The 14,580-nt window shown below is 57.1% G+C and overlaps 1 protein-coding gene across 1 annotated transcript in view; it reads right to left on the bottom strand.

Annotated features, from left to right (window-relative positions):
* LOC142290816 (immunoglobulin superfamily member 3-like) overlaps positions 1 to 14,179 on the bottom strand; it is a 48,585-nt gene extending 34,406 nt beyond the window's left edge. Inside the window, 2 exon segments of the mRNA XM_075334833.1 lie at positions 12,645 to 12,782; positions 14,056 to 14,179. Coding sequence (XP_075190948.1) covers positions 12,645 to 12,693 — 49 coding nt within the window. The 5' untranslated portion in view covers positions 12,694 to 12,782; positions 14,056 to 14,179.
* Between the last annotated feature and the right edge of the window lie 401 nt (positions 14,180 to 14,580).

The following is a 14,580-nucleotide window of genomic DNA, read 5'->3' as shown; positions in this document are numbered from 1 at the left end:
GCGAGGTCACACAGGACCCTGTATACGCCGTGTGTGGGGTGAGGTCACACAGGACCCTGTATACGCCGTGTGTGGGGTGAGGTCACACAGGACCCTGTATACGCCGTGTGTGGGGCGAGGTCACACAGGACCCTGTATACGCCGTGTGTGGGGCGAGGTCACACAGGACCCTATATACGCCGTGTGTGCAGTGACAGTCCTATATGACGTAGTATACACTTCACAGGAGGACATGGTTTCCTCGGAGATTGGTGAGTGTCCCCGTGCACCTCCCCCACCCTGACAGCTGGATGTGAGAGGCTGGGAGAAGGGGGAAACAATACCTCAAGGCCAAGGACCAGCGTCTCCAGGAGGAGGCCACCATGTCCCACCGCTCTGTGCGGAGGTCACTACACAGATCAGACACGAGGAAAACACAAATCACAGATGTCGTCCATGGTCAAAGTTTAGCCGAGACCTAAAAAAGACATTGTTGACCACCAAGCCACCATATGACCTGTCACACCGAAACGTGTCTATAGCATCATGCCCCAATTATCACAGCTATTTGTCCCTATGGTGCACATGATATACGCTGCTGACGAGCTCCTCCATGGATCTCTCTCGTCTTTATTAACTGTACTGCCTAACACCAGAGCCACACCACATCCTTGGAGTGCTCAAAGCTGACACAGAGAACCAGAACCTGAGGGGGCGAGGTATGACGCAGAGAACCAGAATCTGAGAGATCACAGAGAGAACCAGAACCTTAGGGGGCGAGATATCACAGAGAACCAGAATCTGAGCATGGTGAGATCACAGAGAGAACCAAAATCTGAGAGGGGTGAGATATCACAGAGAGAACCAAAATCTGAGAGGGGTGAGATATCACAGAGAGAACCAGAACCTGAGGGGGCGAGATATCACACAGAGAACCAGAACCTGAGGGGGCGAGATATCACACAGAGAACCAGAATCTGAGGGGGGGGGGTGACATGACACAGAGAACCAAAATCTGAGACGGGTGAAATATTACAGAGAGAACCAGAACCTGAAGGGGCGAAGTATGACGCAGAGAACCAGAAACTGAAGGGGTAACAGATGACACAGAGAATCAAAATCTGAGGGGGTGAGATATCACAGAGAGAACCAGAACCTGGGGGAGGTGAGATATGATCAGAGAACCAAAATCTGAGAGGGTTAAGATATGACGCAGAGAACCAAAATCTGAGAAGTCAGATATGATGCAGGAGAACCAGAACTTGAGGGGACTAAGATATGACACGGAGAATCAAAACCCGATGGAGGGAGAGCCATGATGCGGAGAACCAGATCCTGAGACAGGGGGAGCCATGACATGGAGAATCAGAACCCGAGTGATGGTGTTTCATGACACAGTGAAGCAGAACTTGAGGAAGGGTGATCCATTTAATGGAGAACCAGAACATGAGGGAGGGGAAACCAGAACCTGAGGGAGGGTGAGCCATGTCATGGAGAACCAGAACCTAAGGGGAAGCCATGACATGGAGAACCAGAACCTGAGGAAGGGCGAGCTATGACACAGAAGCAGAACCTGAGGGAGGGGATCCATAACACGGAGAACTAGATCCTGAAGGAGGAGGATCCATGTCAGGGAGAACCAGAACTTGAGGGAGAGCCATGGCATGGGGAACAAGCACCTGAGGAAGGGGGAGCCATGGCATGGAGGACCAGAACCTGACGGAGGGGGAGCCATGTCACGGAGAAACAACCTGAGGAAGGGAGAGCCATGGCATGGAGGACCAGAACCAGAGAGGAGTAAGATATGACACTAAAAATCAAAACCTGAGGGAGGGGATCCATGTCACAGAGAGCCAGAACCTGAGGGAGGGGGGATCCATGTCACAGAGAGCCAGAACCTGAGGGAGGGTGAACCATGCCATGGAGTACGAGATCCTGAAGGAGGGGAAGCCAAGACACGCGGAACCAGAACCTGAGAGAGGGGGGATCCATGTTACAAAGAACCAGAACCTGAGGGAGGGGGGATCCATGTCACAGAGAGCCAGAACCTGAGGGAGGGTGAGCCATGCCATGGAGAACGAGATCCTGAAGGAGGGGGAGCCATGACACGCGGAACCAGAACCTGAGAGAGGGGGATCCATGTTACAAAGAACCAGAACCTGAGGAAGGGAGTGCCATGACATGGAGAAGCAGAACCTGAGGGAAGGTGAACCATGACATGGAGAAGCAGAACCTGTGGAGGAGCCATGACATGGAGAAGCAGAACCTGAGGAAGGGAGAGCCATGACATGGAGAAGCAGAACCTGAGGGACGGGGGGAGCCATGACATGGAGAACCAGAACCTGAGGAAGGGAGTGCCATGACATGGAGAACCAGAACCTGAGGAAGGGAGTGCCATGACATGGAGAAGCAGAACCTGAGGGAAGGTGAACCATGACATGGAGAAGCAGAACCTGTGGAGGAGCCATGACATGGAGAAGCAGAACCTGAGGGACAGGGGGAGCCATGACATGGAGAAGCAGAACCTGTGGAGGAGCCATGACATGGAGAAGCAGAACCTGAGGGACGGGGGGAGCCATGACACGGAGAAGCAGAACCTGAGGGACAGGGGGAGCCATGACACGGAGAAGCAGAACCTGAGGGACGGGGGGAGCCATGACACGGAGAAGCAGAACCTGAGGGACGGGGGGAGCCATGACACGGAGAAGCAGAACCTGAGGGACGGGGGGAGCCATGACACGGAGAAGCAGAACCTGAGGGACAGGGGGAGCCATGACACGGAGAAGCAGAACCTGAGGGACGGGGGGAGCCATGACACAGAGAAGCAGAACCTGAGGGACGGGGAGCCATGTCACAGAGAAGCAGAACCTGAGGGACGGGGAGCCATGTCACGGAGAAGCTGAACACATGAGGAAGCCGCGCACGGCACAGCGGATATGAAGGATATCGGTAGTGACAGGTCACCGGATACTTTCTGTTACTCAGCAGTTAGACCGGTTTTCCCATGAGTGAGTAAACCTTGGACTCATCGGGTCGCGCTCGCCCCGGGGGCACAGGGCTCGCAGTGCCGTCACTGATACTACACACCCATGTCCTGGAGATACATTCAGAGCATGGCCAAACGTGATGCAGGAAATCTGCCCCATGTGGGAACTTTTACTGAACCCTCAGACCTTCCATAGCGTCTCCTCCGGAGCTGCAGTCAGAGCCTCAGAGCTGCATTCACTCAGCTTCTTGCACTGATGGAAATGAGCAGCTCTCGGGGTCCCGTCCACACACCGGGGATCTGGGGGGCCTGTGTGATATAAGCCCTGTGATTATCGGACGCGTGTCCGTGGGGTAATATTAGACGCGCTTACGTAACGCCATACGGAGAGTCAGCACACCAGACCCCGCACCCTGCAGCGAGCGCGGCTTTAATCCACAACTTCTGAGCGGTATTATTAAACATCTCGCACAACAAACACGGATCAGCACCCGGTGTCGGGGGAACCGTCAGCCGTCGCCATGGTAACGCCGAGCGCCCGCGTCATAGCAGTGAGGAGCTCAGATACTAATAGGTAATGTAATTTTATCATAAGGGCTGATGGTGGAGAAGGGGGGGATGGCGCCAGCTACCAGGGCCCCCGCCGCTGCGCACAAAACCGTCCCACTGGTGGATTGTTCCAGTGCCACGTGCCAGAGAAAACCCCAGAGCGGTGCCGTGAACGCTCTGCACAGGACAGCGGCATCCGGGGCAGCGGCATAAGGGGGCAGCGGCATCGGATGATGTCCGCGGTGTAAACACCATGGCGGGAATATAGTAACAGAATACCATACAGTGACATAACACTGCAGTGTCGCGGCCATCTGCCAGGAATCACACACGCCACCGCCCGCTGGGGACGCCACCACCGCCTCTGCCACCACCCGCTGGGGACGCCACCACCGCCTCTGCCACCACCCGCTGGGGACGTCACCACCGCCTCTGCCACCCGCTGGAGATGTCACCACCGCCTCTGCCACCACCCGCTGGGGACGTCACCACCGCCTCTGCCACCCGCTGGAGATGTCACCACCGCCTCTGCCACCCGATGGGGAGACATAAAATATTCATCACCAACTGCATCCGCTTGATACAACACTCAGTGGCTGAGCGCCAATCGCCCCCAAAACGGAGGATTGCTCTGCGGCAATCGCCCCCAAAACAGAGGATTGCTCTGCGGCAATCGCCCCCAAAACAGAGGATTGCTCTGCGGCAATCGCCCCCAAAACAGAGGATTGCTCTGCGGCAATCGCCCCCAAAACAGAGGATTGCTCTGCGGCAATCGCCCCCAAAACAGAGGATTGCTCTGCGGCAATCGCCCCCAAAACAGAGGATTGCTCTGCGGCAATCGCCCCCAAAACAGAGGATTGCTCTGCGGCAATCGCCCCCAAAACAGAGGATTGCTCTGCGGCAATCGCCCCCAAAACAGAGGATTGCTCTGCGGCAATCGCCCCCAAAACAGAGGATTGCTCTGCGGCAATCGCCCCCAAAACAGAGGATTGCTCTGCGGCAATCGCCCCCAAAACAGAGGATTGCTCTGCGGCAATCGCCCCCAAAACAGAGGATTGCTCTGCGGCAATCGCCCCCAAAACAGAGGATTGCTCTGCGGCAATCGCCCCCAAAACAGAGGATTGCTCTGCGGCAATCGCCCCCAAAACAGAGGATTGCTCTGCGGCAATCGCCCCCAAAACAGAGGATTGCTCTGCGGCAATCGCCCCCAAAACAGAGGATTGCTCTGCGGCAATCGCCCCCAAAACAGAGGATTGCTCTGCGGCAATCGCCCCCAAAACAGAGGATTGCTCTGCGGCAATCGCCCCCAAAACAGAGGATTGCTCTGCGGCAATCGCCCCCAAAACAGAGGATTGCTCTGCGGCAATCGCCCCCAAAACAGAGGATTGCTCTGCGGCAATCGCCCCCAAAACAGAGGATTGCTCTGCGGCAATCGCCCCCAAAACAGAGGATTGCTCTGCGGCAATCGCCCCCAAAACAGAGGATTGCTCTGCGGCAATCGCCCCCAAAACAGAGGATTGCTCTGCGGCAATCGCCCCCAAAACAGAGGATTGCTCTGCGGCAATCGCCCCCAAAACAGAGGATTGCTCTGCGGCAATCGCCCCCAAAACAGAGGATTGCTCTGCGGCAATCGCCCCCAAAACAGAGGATTGCTCTGCGGCAATCGCCCCCAAAACAGAGGATTGCTCTGCGGCAATCGCCCCCAAAACAGAGGATTGCTCTGCGGCAATCGCCCCCAAAACAGAGGATTGCTCTGCGGCAATCGCCCCCAAAACAGAGGATTGCTCTGCGGCAATCGCCCCCAAAACAGAGGATTGCTCTGCGGCAATCGCCCCCAAAACAGAGGATTGCTCTGCGGCAATCGCCCCCAAAACAGAGGATTGCTCTGCGGCAATCGCCCCCAAAACAGAGGATTGCTCTGCGGCAATCGCCCCCAAAACAGAGGATTGCTCTGCGGCAATCGCCCCCAAAACAGAGGATTGCTCTGCGGCAATCGCCCCCAAAACAGAGGATTGCTCTGCGGCAATCGCCCCCAAAACAGAGGATTGCTCTGCGGCAATCGCCCCCAAAACAGAGGATTGCTCTGCGGCAATCGCCCCCAAAACAGAGGATTGCTCTGCGGCAATCGCCCCCAAAACAGAGGATTGCTCTGCGGCAATCGCCCCCAAAACAGAGGATTGCTCTGCGGCAATCGCCCCCAAAACAGAGGATTGCTCTGCGGCAATCGCCCCCAAAACAGAGGATTGCTCTGCGGCAATCGCCCCCAAAACAGAGGATTGCTCTGCGGCAATCGCCCCCAAAACAGAGGATTGCTCTGCGGCAATCGCCCCCAAAACAGAGGATTGCTCTGCGGCAATCGCCCCCAAAACAGAGGATTGCTCTGCGGCAATCGCCCCCAAAACAGAGGATTGCTCTGCGGCAATCGCCCCCAAAACAGAGGATTGCTCTGCGGCAATCGCCCCCAAAACAGAGGATTGCTCTGCGGCAATCGCCCCCAAAACAGAGGATTGCTCTGCGGCAATCGCCCCCAAAACAGAGGATTGCTCTGCGGCAATCGCCCCCAAAACAGAGGATTGCTCTGCGGCAATCGCCCCCAAAACAGAGGATTGCTCTGCGGCAATCGCCCCCAAAACAGAGGATTGCTCTGCGGCAATCGCCCCCAAAACAGAGGATTGCTCTGCGGCAATCGCCCCCAAAACAGAGGATTGCTCTGCGGCAATCGCCCCCAAAACAGAGGATTGCTCTGCGGCAATCGCCCCCAAAACAGAGGATTGCTCTGCGGCAATCGCCCCCAAAACAGAGGATTGCTCTGCGGCAATCGCCCCCAAAACAGAGGATTGCTCTGCGGCAATCGCCCCCAAAACAGAGGATTGCTCTGCGGCAATCGCCCCCAAAACAGAGGATTGCTCTGCGGCAATCGCCCCCAAAACAGAGGATTGCTCTGCGGCAATCGCCCCCAAAACAGAGGATTGCTCTGCGGCAATCGCCCCCAAAACAGAGGATTGCTCTGCGGCAATCGCCCCCAAAACAGAGGATTGCTCTGCGGCAATCGCCCCCAAAACAGAGGATTGCTCTGCGGCAATCGCCCCCAAAACAGAGGATTGCTCTGCGGCAATCGCCCCCAAAACAGAGGATTGCTCTGCGGCAATCGCCCCCAAAACAGAGGATTGCTCTGCGGCAATCGCCCCCAAAACAGAGGATTGCTCTGCGGCAATCGCCCCCAAAACAGAGGATTGCTCTGCGGCAATCGCCCCCAAAACAGAGGATTGCTCTGCGGCAATCGCCCCCAAAACAGAGGATTGCTCTGCGGCAATCGCCCCCAAAACAGAGGATTGCTCTGCGGCAATCGCCCCCAAAACAGAGGATTGCTCTGCGGCAATCGCCCCCAAAACAGAGGATTGCTCTGCGGCAATCGCCCCCAAAACAGAGGATTGCTCTGCGGCAATCGCCCCCAAAACAGAGGATTGCTCTGCGGCAATCGCCCCCAAAACAGAGGATTGCTCTGCGGCAATCGCCCCCAAAACAGAGGATTGCTCTGCGGCAATCGCCCCCAAAACAGAGGATTGCTCTGCGGCAATCGCCCCCAAAACAGAGGATTGCTCTGCGGCAATCGCCCCCAAAACAGAGGATTGCTCTGCGGCAATCGCCCCCAAAACAGAGGATTGCTCTGCGGCAATCGCCCCCAAAACAGAGGATTGCTCTGCGGCAATCGCCCCCAAAACAGAGGATTGCTCTGCGGCAATCGCCCCCAAAACAGAGGATTGCTCTGCGGCAATCGCCCCCAAAACAGAGGATTGCTCTGCGGCAATCGCCCCCAAAACAGAGGATTGCTCTGCGGCAATCGCCCCCAAAACAGAGGATTGCTCTGCGGCAATCGCCCCCAAAACAGAGGATTGCTCTGCGGCAATCGCCCCCAAAACAGAGGATTGCTCTGCGGCAATCGCCCCCAAAACAGAGGATTGCTCTGCGGCAATCGCCCCCAAAACAGAGGATTGCTCTGCGGCAATCGCCCCCAAAACAGAGGATTGCTCTGCGGCAATCGCCCCCAAAACAGAGGATTGCTCTGCGGCAATCGCCCCCAAAACAGAGGATTGCTCTGCGGCAATCGCCCCCAAAACAGAGGATTGCTCTGCGGCAATCGCCCCCAAAACAGAGGATTGCTCTGCGGCAATCGCCCCCAAAACAGAGGATTGCTCTGCGGCAATCGCCCCCAAAACAGAGGATTGCTCTGCGGCAATCGCCCCCAAAACAGAGGATTGCTCTGCGGCAATCGCCCCCAAAACAGAGGATTGCTCTGCGGCAATCGCCCCCAAAACAGAGGATTGCTCTGCGGCAATCGCCCCCAAAACAGAGGATTGCTCTGCGGCAATCGCCCCCAAAACAGAGGATTGCTCTGCGGCAATCGCCCCCAAAACAGAGGATTGCTCTGCGGCAATCGCCCCCAAAACAGAGGATTGCTCTGCGGCAATCGCCCCCAAAACAGAGGATTGCTCTGCGGCAATCGCCCCCAAAACAGAGGATTGCTCTGCGGCAATCGCCCCCAAAACAGAGGATTGCTCTGCGGCAATCGCCCCCAAAACAGAGGATTGCTCTGCGGCAATCGCCCCCAAAACAGAGGATTGCTCTGCGGCAATCGCCCCCAAAACAGAGGATTGCTCTGCGGCAATCGCCCCCAAAACAGAGGATTGCTCTGCGGCAATCGCCCCCAAAACAGAGGATTGCTCTGCGGCAATCGCCCCCAAAACAGAGGATTGCTCTGCGGCAATCGCCCCCAAAACAGAGGATTGCTCTGCGGCAATCGCCCCCAAAACAGAGGATTGCTCTGCGGCAATCGCCCCCAAAACAGAGGATTGCTCTGCGGCAATCGCCCCCAAAACAGAGGATTGCTCTGCGGCAATCGCCCCCAAAGCAGAGGATTGCTCTGCGGCAATCGCCCCCAAAACAGAGGATTGCTCTGCGGCAATCGCCCCCAAAACAGAGGATTGCTCTGCGGCAATCGCCCCCAAAACAGAGGATTGCTCTGCGGCAATCGCCCCCAAAACAGAGGATTGCTCTGCGGCAATCGCCCCCAAAACAGAGGATTGCTCTGCGGCAATCGCCCCCAAAACAGAGGATTGCTCTGCGGCAATCGCCCCCAAAACAGAGGATTGCTCTGCGGCAATCGCCCCCAAAACAGAGGATTGCTCTGCGGCAATCGCCCCCAAAACAGAGGATTGCTCTGCGGCAATCGCCCCCAAAACAGAGGATTGCTCTGCGGCAATCGCCCCCAAAACAGAGGATTGCTCTGCGGCAATCGCCCCCAAAACAGAGGATTGCTCTGCGGCAATCGCCCCCAAAACAGAGGATTGCTCTGCGGCAATCGCCCCCAAAACAGAGGATTGCTCTGCGGCAATCGCCCCCAAAACAGAGGATTGCTCTGCGGCAATCGCCCCCAAAACAGAGGATTGCTCTGCGGCAATCGCCCCCAAAACAGAGGATTGCTCTGCGGCAATCGCCCCCAAAACAGAGGATTGCTCTGCGGCAATCGCCCCCAAAACAGAGGATTGCTCTGCGGCAATCGCCCCCAAAACAGAGGATTGCTCTGCGGCAATCGCCCCCAAAACAGAGGATTGCTCTGCGGCAATCGCCCCCAAAACAGAGGATTGCTCTGCGGCAATCGCCCCCAAAACAGAGGATTGCTCTGCGGCAATCGCCCCCAAAACAGAGGATTGCTCTGCGGCAATCGCCCCCAAAACAGAGGATTGCTCTGCGGCAATCGCCCCCAAAACAGAGGGACGCTCTGCGGCACTCACCCCCGACAGGGCACGGAGACGAAATCCGACCACCGTCCCCTTCTACAGCGCTGCATCCATGGGAGAAGACAGAGCTCAGGTTATAGCAGAGGAAAGCAGTTGTACCGGCAGATTCCCGGGTTATACCGGCAGTGCCCCAGGGGCCCCCAGTTATCGGCCAGCACGAGGGGTGACGGGGGAGAATCAGCGGGCGCTCGGGGACCCCTGCACAGCGGATGCAGCCGCTCGTCTCTGCAGTCACATTTATGGGGGACAGAAGTAAACAGGAGTCTGGAAAGATGCATCTCATGGAGAAAACCGCCACGAGTCACAGCCGAACGCCCAGGGGTCTCACTGCAAGCCACACCTGTAGGCTATCCTTCCAGTGAGGGAGGGGAAGGCACACAGTCACCAGGCTATCCCACCAGTGAGAGAGGGGAAACCACACAGTCACCAGGCTATCCCGCCAGTGAGGGAGCGGAAGGCACACAGTCACCAGGCTATGCCGCCAGTGAGAGAGGGGAAACCACACAGTCACCAGGCTATCCTGCCAGTGAGGGAGGGGAAACCACACAGTCACCAGGCTATCCCGCCAGTGAGGGAGCGGAAGGCACACAGGCACCAGGCTATGCCGCCAGTGAGAGAGGGGAAACCACACAGTCACCAGGCTATCCCGCCAGTGAGGGAGCGGAAACCACACAGTCACCAGGCTATCCCGCCAGTGAGAGAGGGGAAACCACACAGTCACCAGGCTATCCCGCCAGTGAGAGAGGGGAAACCACACAGTCACCAGGCTATCCCGCCAGTGAGAGAGGGGAAACCACACAGTCACCAGGCTATCCCGCCAGTGAGGGAGGGGAAGGCACACAGTCACCAGGCTATCCCGCCAGTGAGGGAGGGGAAGGCACACAGTCACCAGGCTATCCCGCCAGTGAGGGAGGGGAAGGCACACAGTCACCAGGCTATCCCGCCAGTGAGAGAGGGGAAACCACACAGTCACCAGGCTATCCTGCCAGTGAGGGAGGGGAAACCACACAGTCACCAGGCTATCCCGCCAGTGAGGGAGCGGAAGGCACACAGTCACCAGGCTATCCCGCCAGTGAGAGAGGGGAAACCACACAGTCACCAGGCTATCCCGCCAGTGAGGGAGCGGAAACCACACAGTCACCAGGCTATCCCGCCAGTGAGAGAGGGGAAACCACACAGTCACCAGGCTATCCCGCCAGTGAGAGAGGGGAAACCACACAGTCACCAGGCTATCCCGCCAGTGAGAGAGGGGAAACCACACAGTCACCAGGCTATCCCGCCAGTGAGGGAGGGGAAGGCACACAGTCACCAGGCTATCCCGCCAGTGAGGGAGGGGAAGGCACACAGTCACCAGGCTATCCCGCCAGTGAGGGAGGGGAAGGCACACAGTCACCAGGCTATCCTGCCAGTGAGGGAGCAGAAGGCACACAGTCACCAGGCTATGCCACCAGTGAGGGAGGGGAAGGCACACAGGCACCAGGCTATCCTGCCAGTGAGGGAGGGGAAGGCACACAGGCACCAGGCTATCCTGCCAGTGAGGGAGCGGAAGGCACACAGTCACCAGGCTATGCCGCCAGTGAGGGAGGGGAAACCACACAGTCACCAGGCTATCCCACCAGTGAGGGAGGGGAAGGCACACAGTCACCAGGCTATCCCGCCAGTGAGGGAGGGGAAGGCACACAGTCACCAGGCTATGCCACCAGTGAGGGAGGGGAAGGCACACAGTCACCAGGCTATCCCGCCAGTGAGGGAGGGGAAGGCACACAGTCACCAGGCTATCCCGCCAGTGTGGGAGGGGAAGGCACACAGTCACCAGGCTATGCCACCAGTGAGGGAGGGGAAGGCACACGGTCACCAGGCTATGCCACCAGTGAGGGAGGGGAAGGCACACAGGCACCAGGCTATCCTGCCAGTGAGGGAGCGGAAGGCACACAGTCACCAGGCTATGCCGCCAGTGAGGGAGGGGAAACCACACAGTCACCAGGCTATCCCACCAGTGAGGGAGGGGAAGGCACACAGTCACCAGGCTATCCCGCCAGTGAGGGAGGGGAAGGCACACAGTCACCAGGCTATGCCACCAGTGAGGGAGGGGAAGGCACACAGTCACCAGGCTATGCCACCAGTGAGGGAGGGGAAGGCACACAGTCACCAGGCTATGCCACCAGTGAGGGAGGGGAAGGCACACAGGCACCAAGCTATCCTGCCAGTGAGGGAGCAGAAGGCACACAGTCACCAGGCTATGCCGCCAGTGAGGGAGGGGAAGGCACACAGTCACCAGGCTATCCCGCCAGTGAGGGAGGGAAAACCACACGGTCACCAGGCTATCCCGCCAGTGAGGGAGGGGAAGGCACACAGTCACCAGGCTATGCCACCAGTGAGGGAGGGGAAGGCACACAGTCACCAGGCTATGCCTCCAGTGAGGGAGGAGAAGGCACACAGTCACCAGGCTATGCCTCCAGTGAGGGAGGGGAAGGCACACAGTCACCAGGCTATCCCGCCAGTGAGGGAGGGGAAGGCACACAGGCACCAGGCTATCCCGCCAGTGAGGGAGGGGAAGGCACACAGTCACCAGGCTATGCCACCAGTGAGGGAGGGGAAACCACACAGTCACCAGGCTATCCCGCCAGTGAGGGAGGGGAAGGCACACAGGCACCAGGCTATCCCGCCAGTGAGGGAGGGGAAGGCACACAGGCACCAGGCTATCCCGCCAGTGAGGGAGGGGAAGGCACACAGGCACCAGGCTATCCCGCCAGTGAGGGAGGGGAAGGCACACAGTCACCAGGCTATGCCGCCAGTGAGTGAGGGGAAGGCACACAGTCACCAGGCTATCCCGCCAGTGAGGGAGGGGAAGGCACACAGTCACCAGGCTATGCCTCCAGTGAGGGAGGGGTCACATGTCAGGATCAGTCAAGGCTTAGCAGGGTAAGTTGGGTTACTGTGGTGGGTGTATAACGAGTGCTGGCACAGAAGCCCCCGGGTGATGCCCCCAGAGGTGTGTATGGGGCAGGCGACAGAATCAGCACCGTGTGCCAGCGCCTGCACCGAACACCATCAGAAGCCTTATCCAGGGCAGTCTATGCCCAGGAACCTCTGCCCGGGGCACGGGCGCTCATATTAACCCCCCTAATGCCAGACACTGCATTAACCCCACCAGTGCCGCTCCTCCCCCACCAGCTCCAGATTACACTCCTGAGTACTGGCCTTATCTGTCCCACTATGATTCTGTAAACACACGTGGAACCAGTACAAGATTAACTCTGTCAGTGCTGGTACGTTAACGACCCCTGACCTTAACCCTGCATTACCCAGCTTTCCCCACATGTGGGACTTACCTACGAGCAGGACCCCAGTGAGAAGACGCCAGATGCCCGGGCAGCCCATGTTGTGTGCGGTCACAGTGCCATGTGTGTCCTGTAACCCCAGACTCCAACCACAAGTGGTCCCCACAAAGCTGGCGAAGACCCTCAATCCTGCGGGCAAGAAGGGGGTCAGGACACAGGTAACAATGGTGCACAGCGCACCCGCATACCAGACACACACAACCTGGCAGTGCCCGTGTGCCGTACAGCCCCACACCCCCACAATACACACACAATATACTGCAATCACACACAACCTGGCAGTGCCCGTGTGCTGTACAGCCCCGCACCCCCACAATACACACACAATATACTGATATACTGCAATCACACAACCTAGCAGTGCCTGTGTGCCGTACAGCCCTGCACCCCCACAATACACAGGACACACACAACCTGGCAGTGCCCGTGTGCCGTACAGCCCTGCACCCCCACAATACACAGGACACACACAACCTGGCAGTGCCCGTGTGCCGTACAGCCCTGCACCCCCACAATACACACACAATATACTGCAATCACACACAACCTGGCAGTGCCCGTGTGCTGTACAGCCCCGCACCCCCACAATACACAGGACACACACAACCTGGCAGTGCCCGTGTGCTGTACAGCCCTGCACCCCCACAATACACAGGACACACACAACCTGGCAGTGCCCGTGTGCTGTACAGCCCCGCACCCCCACAATACACACACAATATACTGCAATCACACACAACCTGGCAGTGCCCGTGTGCCATACAGCCCCGCACCCCCACAATACACAGGACACACACAATATACTGCAATCACACAGAGTATATTCACACACAAAATACACTGCAAACACAGTATAAACACACAGAGCACTGTATATATATATATATATATATATATATATATATATATATACACACACACAATGCACTGCAATCACAGACACACATAGTGTATATATACACAATGCACTGTCATCACACATAATACACTGTAATTTCACAGAGTATATACACACAGAGCACTGCAATCACAGACACAGACAGTATATACATGCACACAATGCACTGCCATCACACATAATACACTGCAATCACACACACACACAGTATATACACAAAATACACCGCAATCACAGACAATAGACATTATTCATTGATTCCACAAAAACATAAATATTACAAATAAAATGGCAACAAAGTATCTGCCACTGAGAATCCAAAGCCTCCTGCATCATCCTCCACACAATGTATCCCCGCCAGCCACAGTGTAACCACTGCTGTATACACCCCGGTATATATATACACACACCTATATACACACACCTATATACACACACCTATATAAACCCCTATATACACACACCTATATACACACACCTATATAAACCCCTATATACACACACCTATATACACGATCCCTGCTCCCAGCTCTCTCCAGCCACCGATCAGGAAGACTCCAACCCAACTAACAATGAAATCCCAGCCAAACACCACACCCCTACACAGAAGACGGCCCCAACAGAAGAGACAGCCCACACCAAGAGACAGCCCACCCCAAAAGACACAGCCCCCACCGAGAGACAGCCCCACCATGAGACAGCCCCACCATGAGACAGCCCCACCATGAGACAGCCCCACCATGAGACAGCCCCACCATGAGACAGCCCCACCATGAGACAGCCCCCAAAGCCCGAGCAGACACAGCCCCCAAAGCCCGAGCAGACACAGCCCCCAAAGCCCGAGCAGACACAGCCCACATCTTTCCACAGCACTAAGAGCAGCCCCTCCCTCACCAATCCCAGACACAGCTCCGGATACAGCCCTGATGCCAGCCCCTCACCTGCAGCCCCGCCCCTTCCCACACACACTCCCTGCAGGGAACAGTCCATAATTCCACAATACACAGTCACACTGAGAGACAGCTCTGT

This window comes from Anomaloglossus baeobatrachus, chromosome 2, assembly GCF_048569485.1.
Source record: "Anomaloglossus baeobatrachus isolate aAnoBae1 chromosome 2, aAnoBae1.hap1, whole genome shotgun sequence".
NCBI lineage: Eukaryota > Metazoa > Chordata > Amphibia > Anura > Aromobatidae > Anomaloglossus > Anomaloglossus baeobatrachus.
The sequence above is the reverse complement of the archived record's forward strand: the minus strand, read 5'-3'. Positions and strand labels throughout refer to the sequence as shown.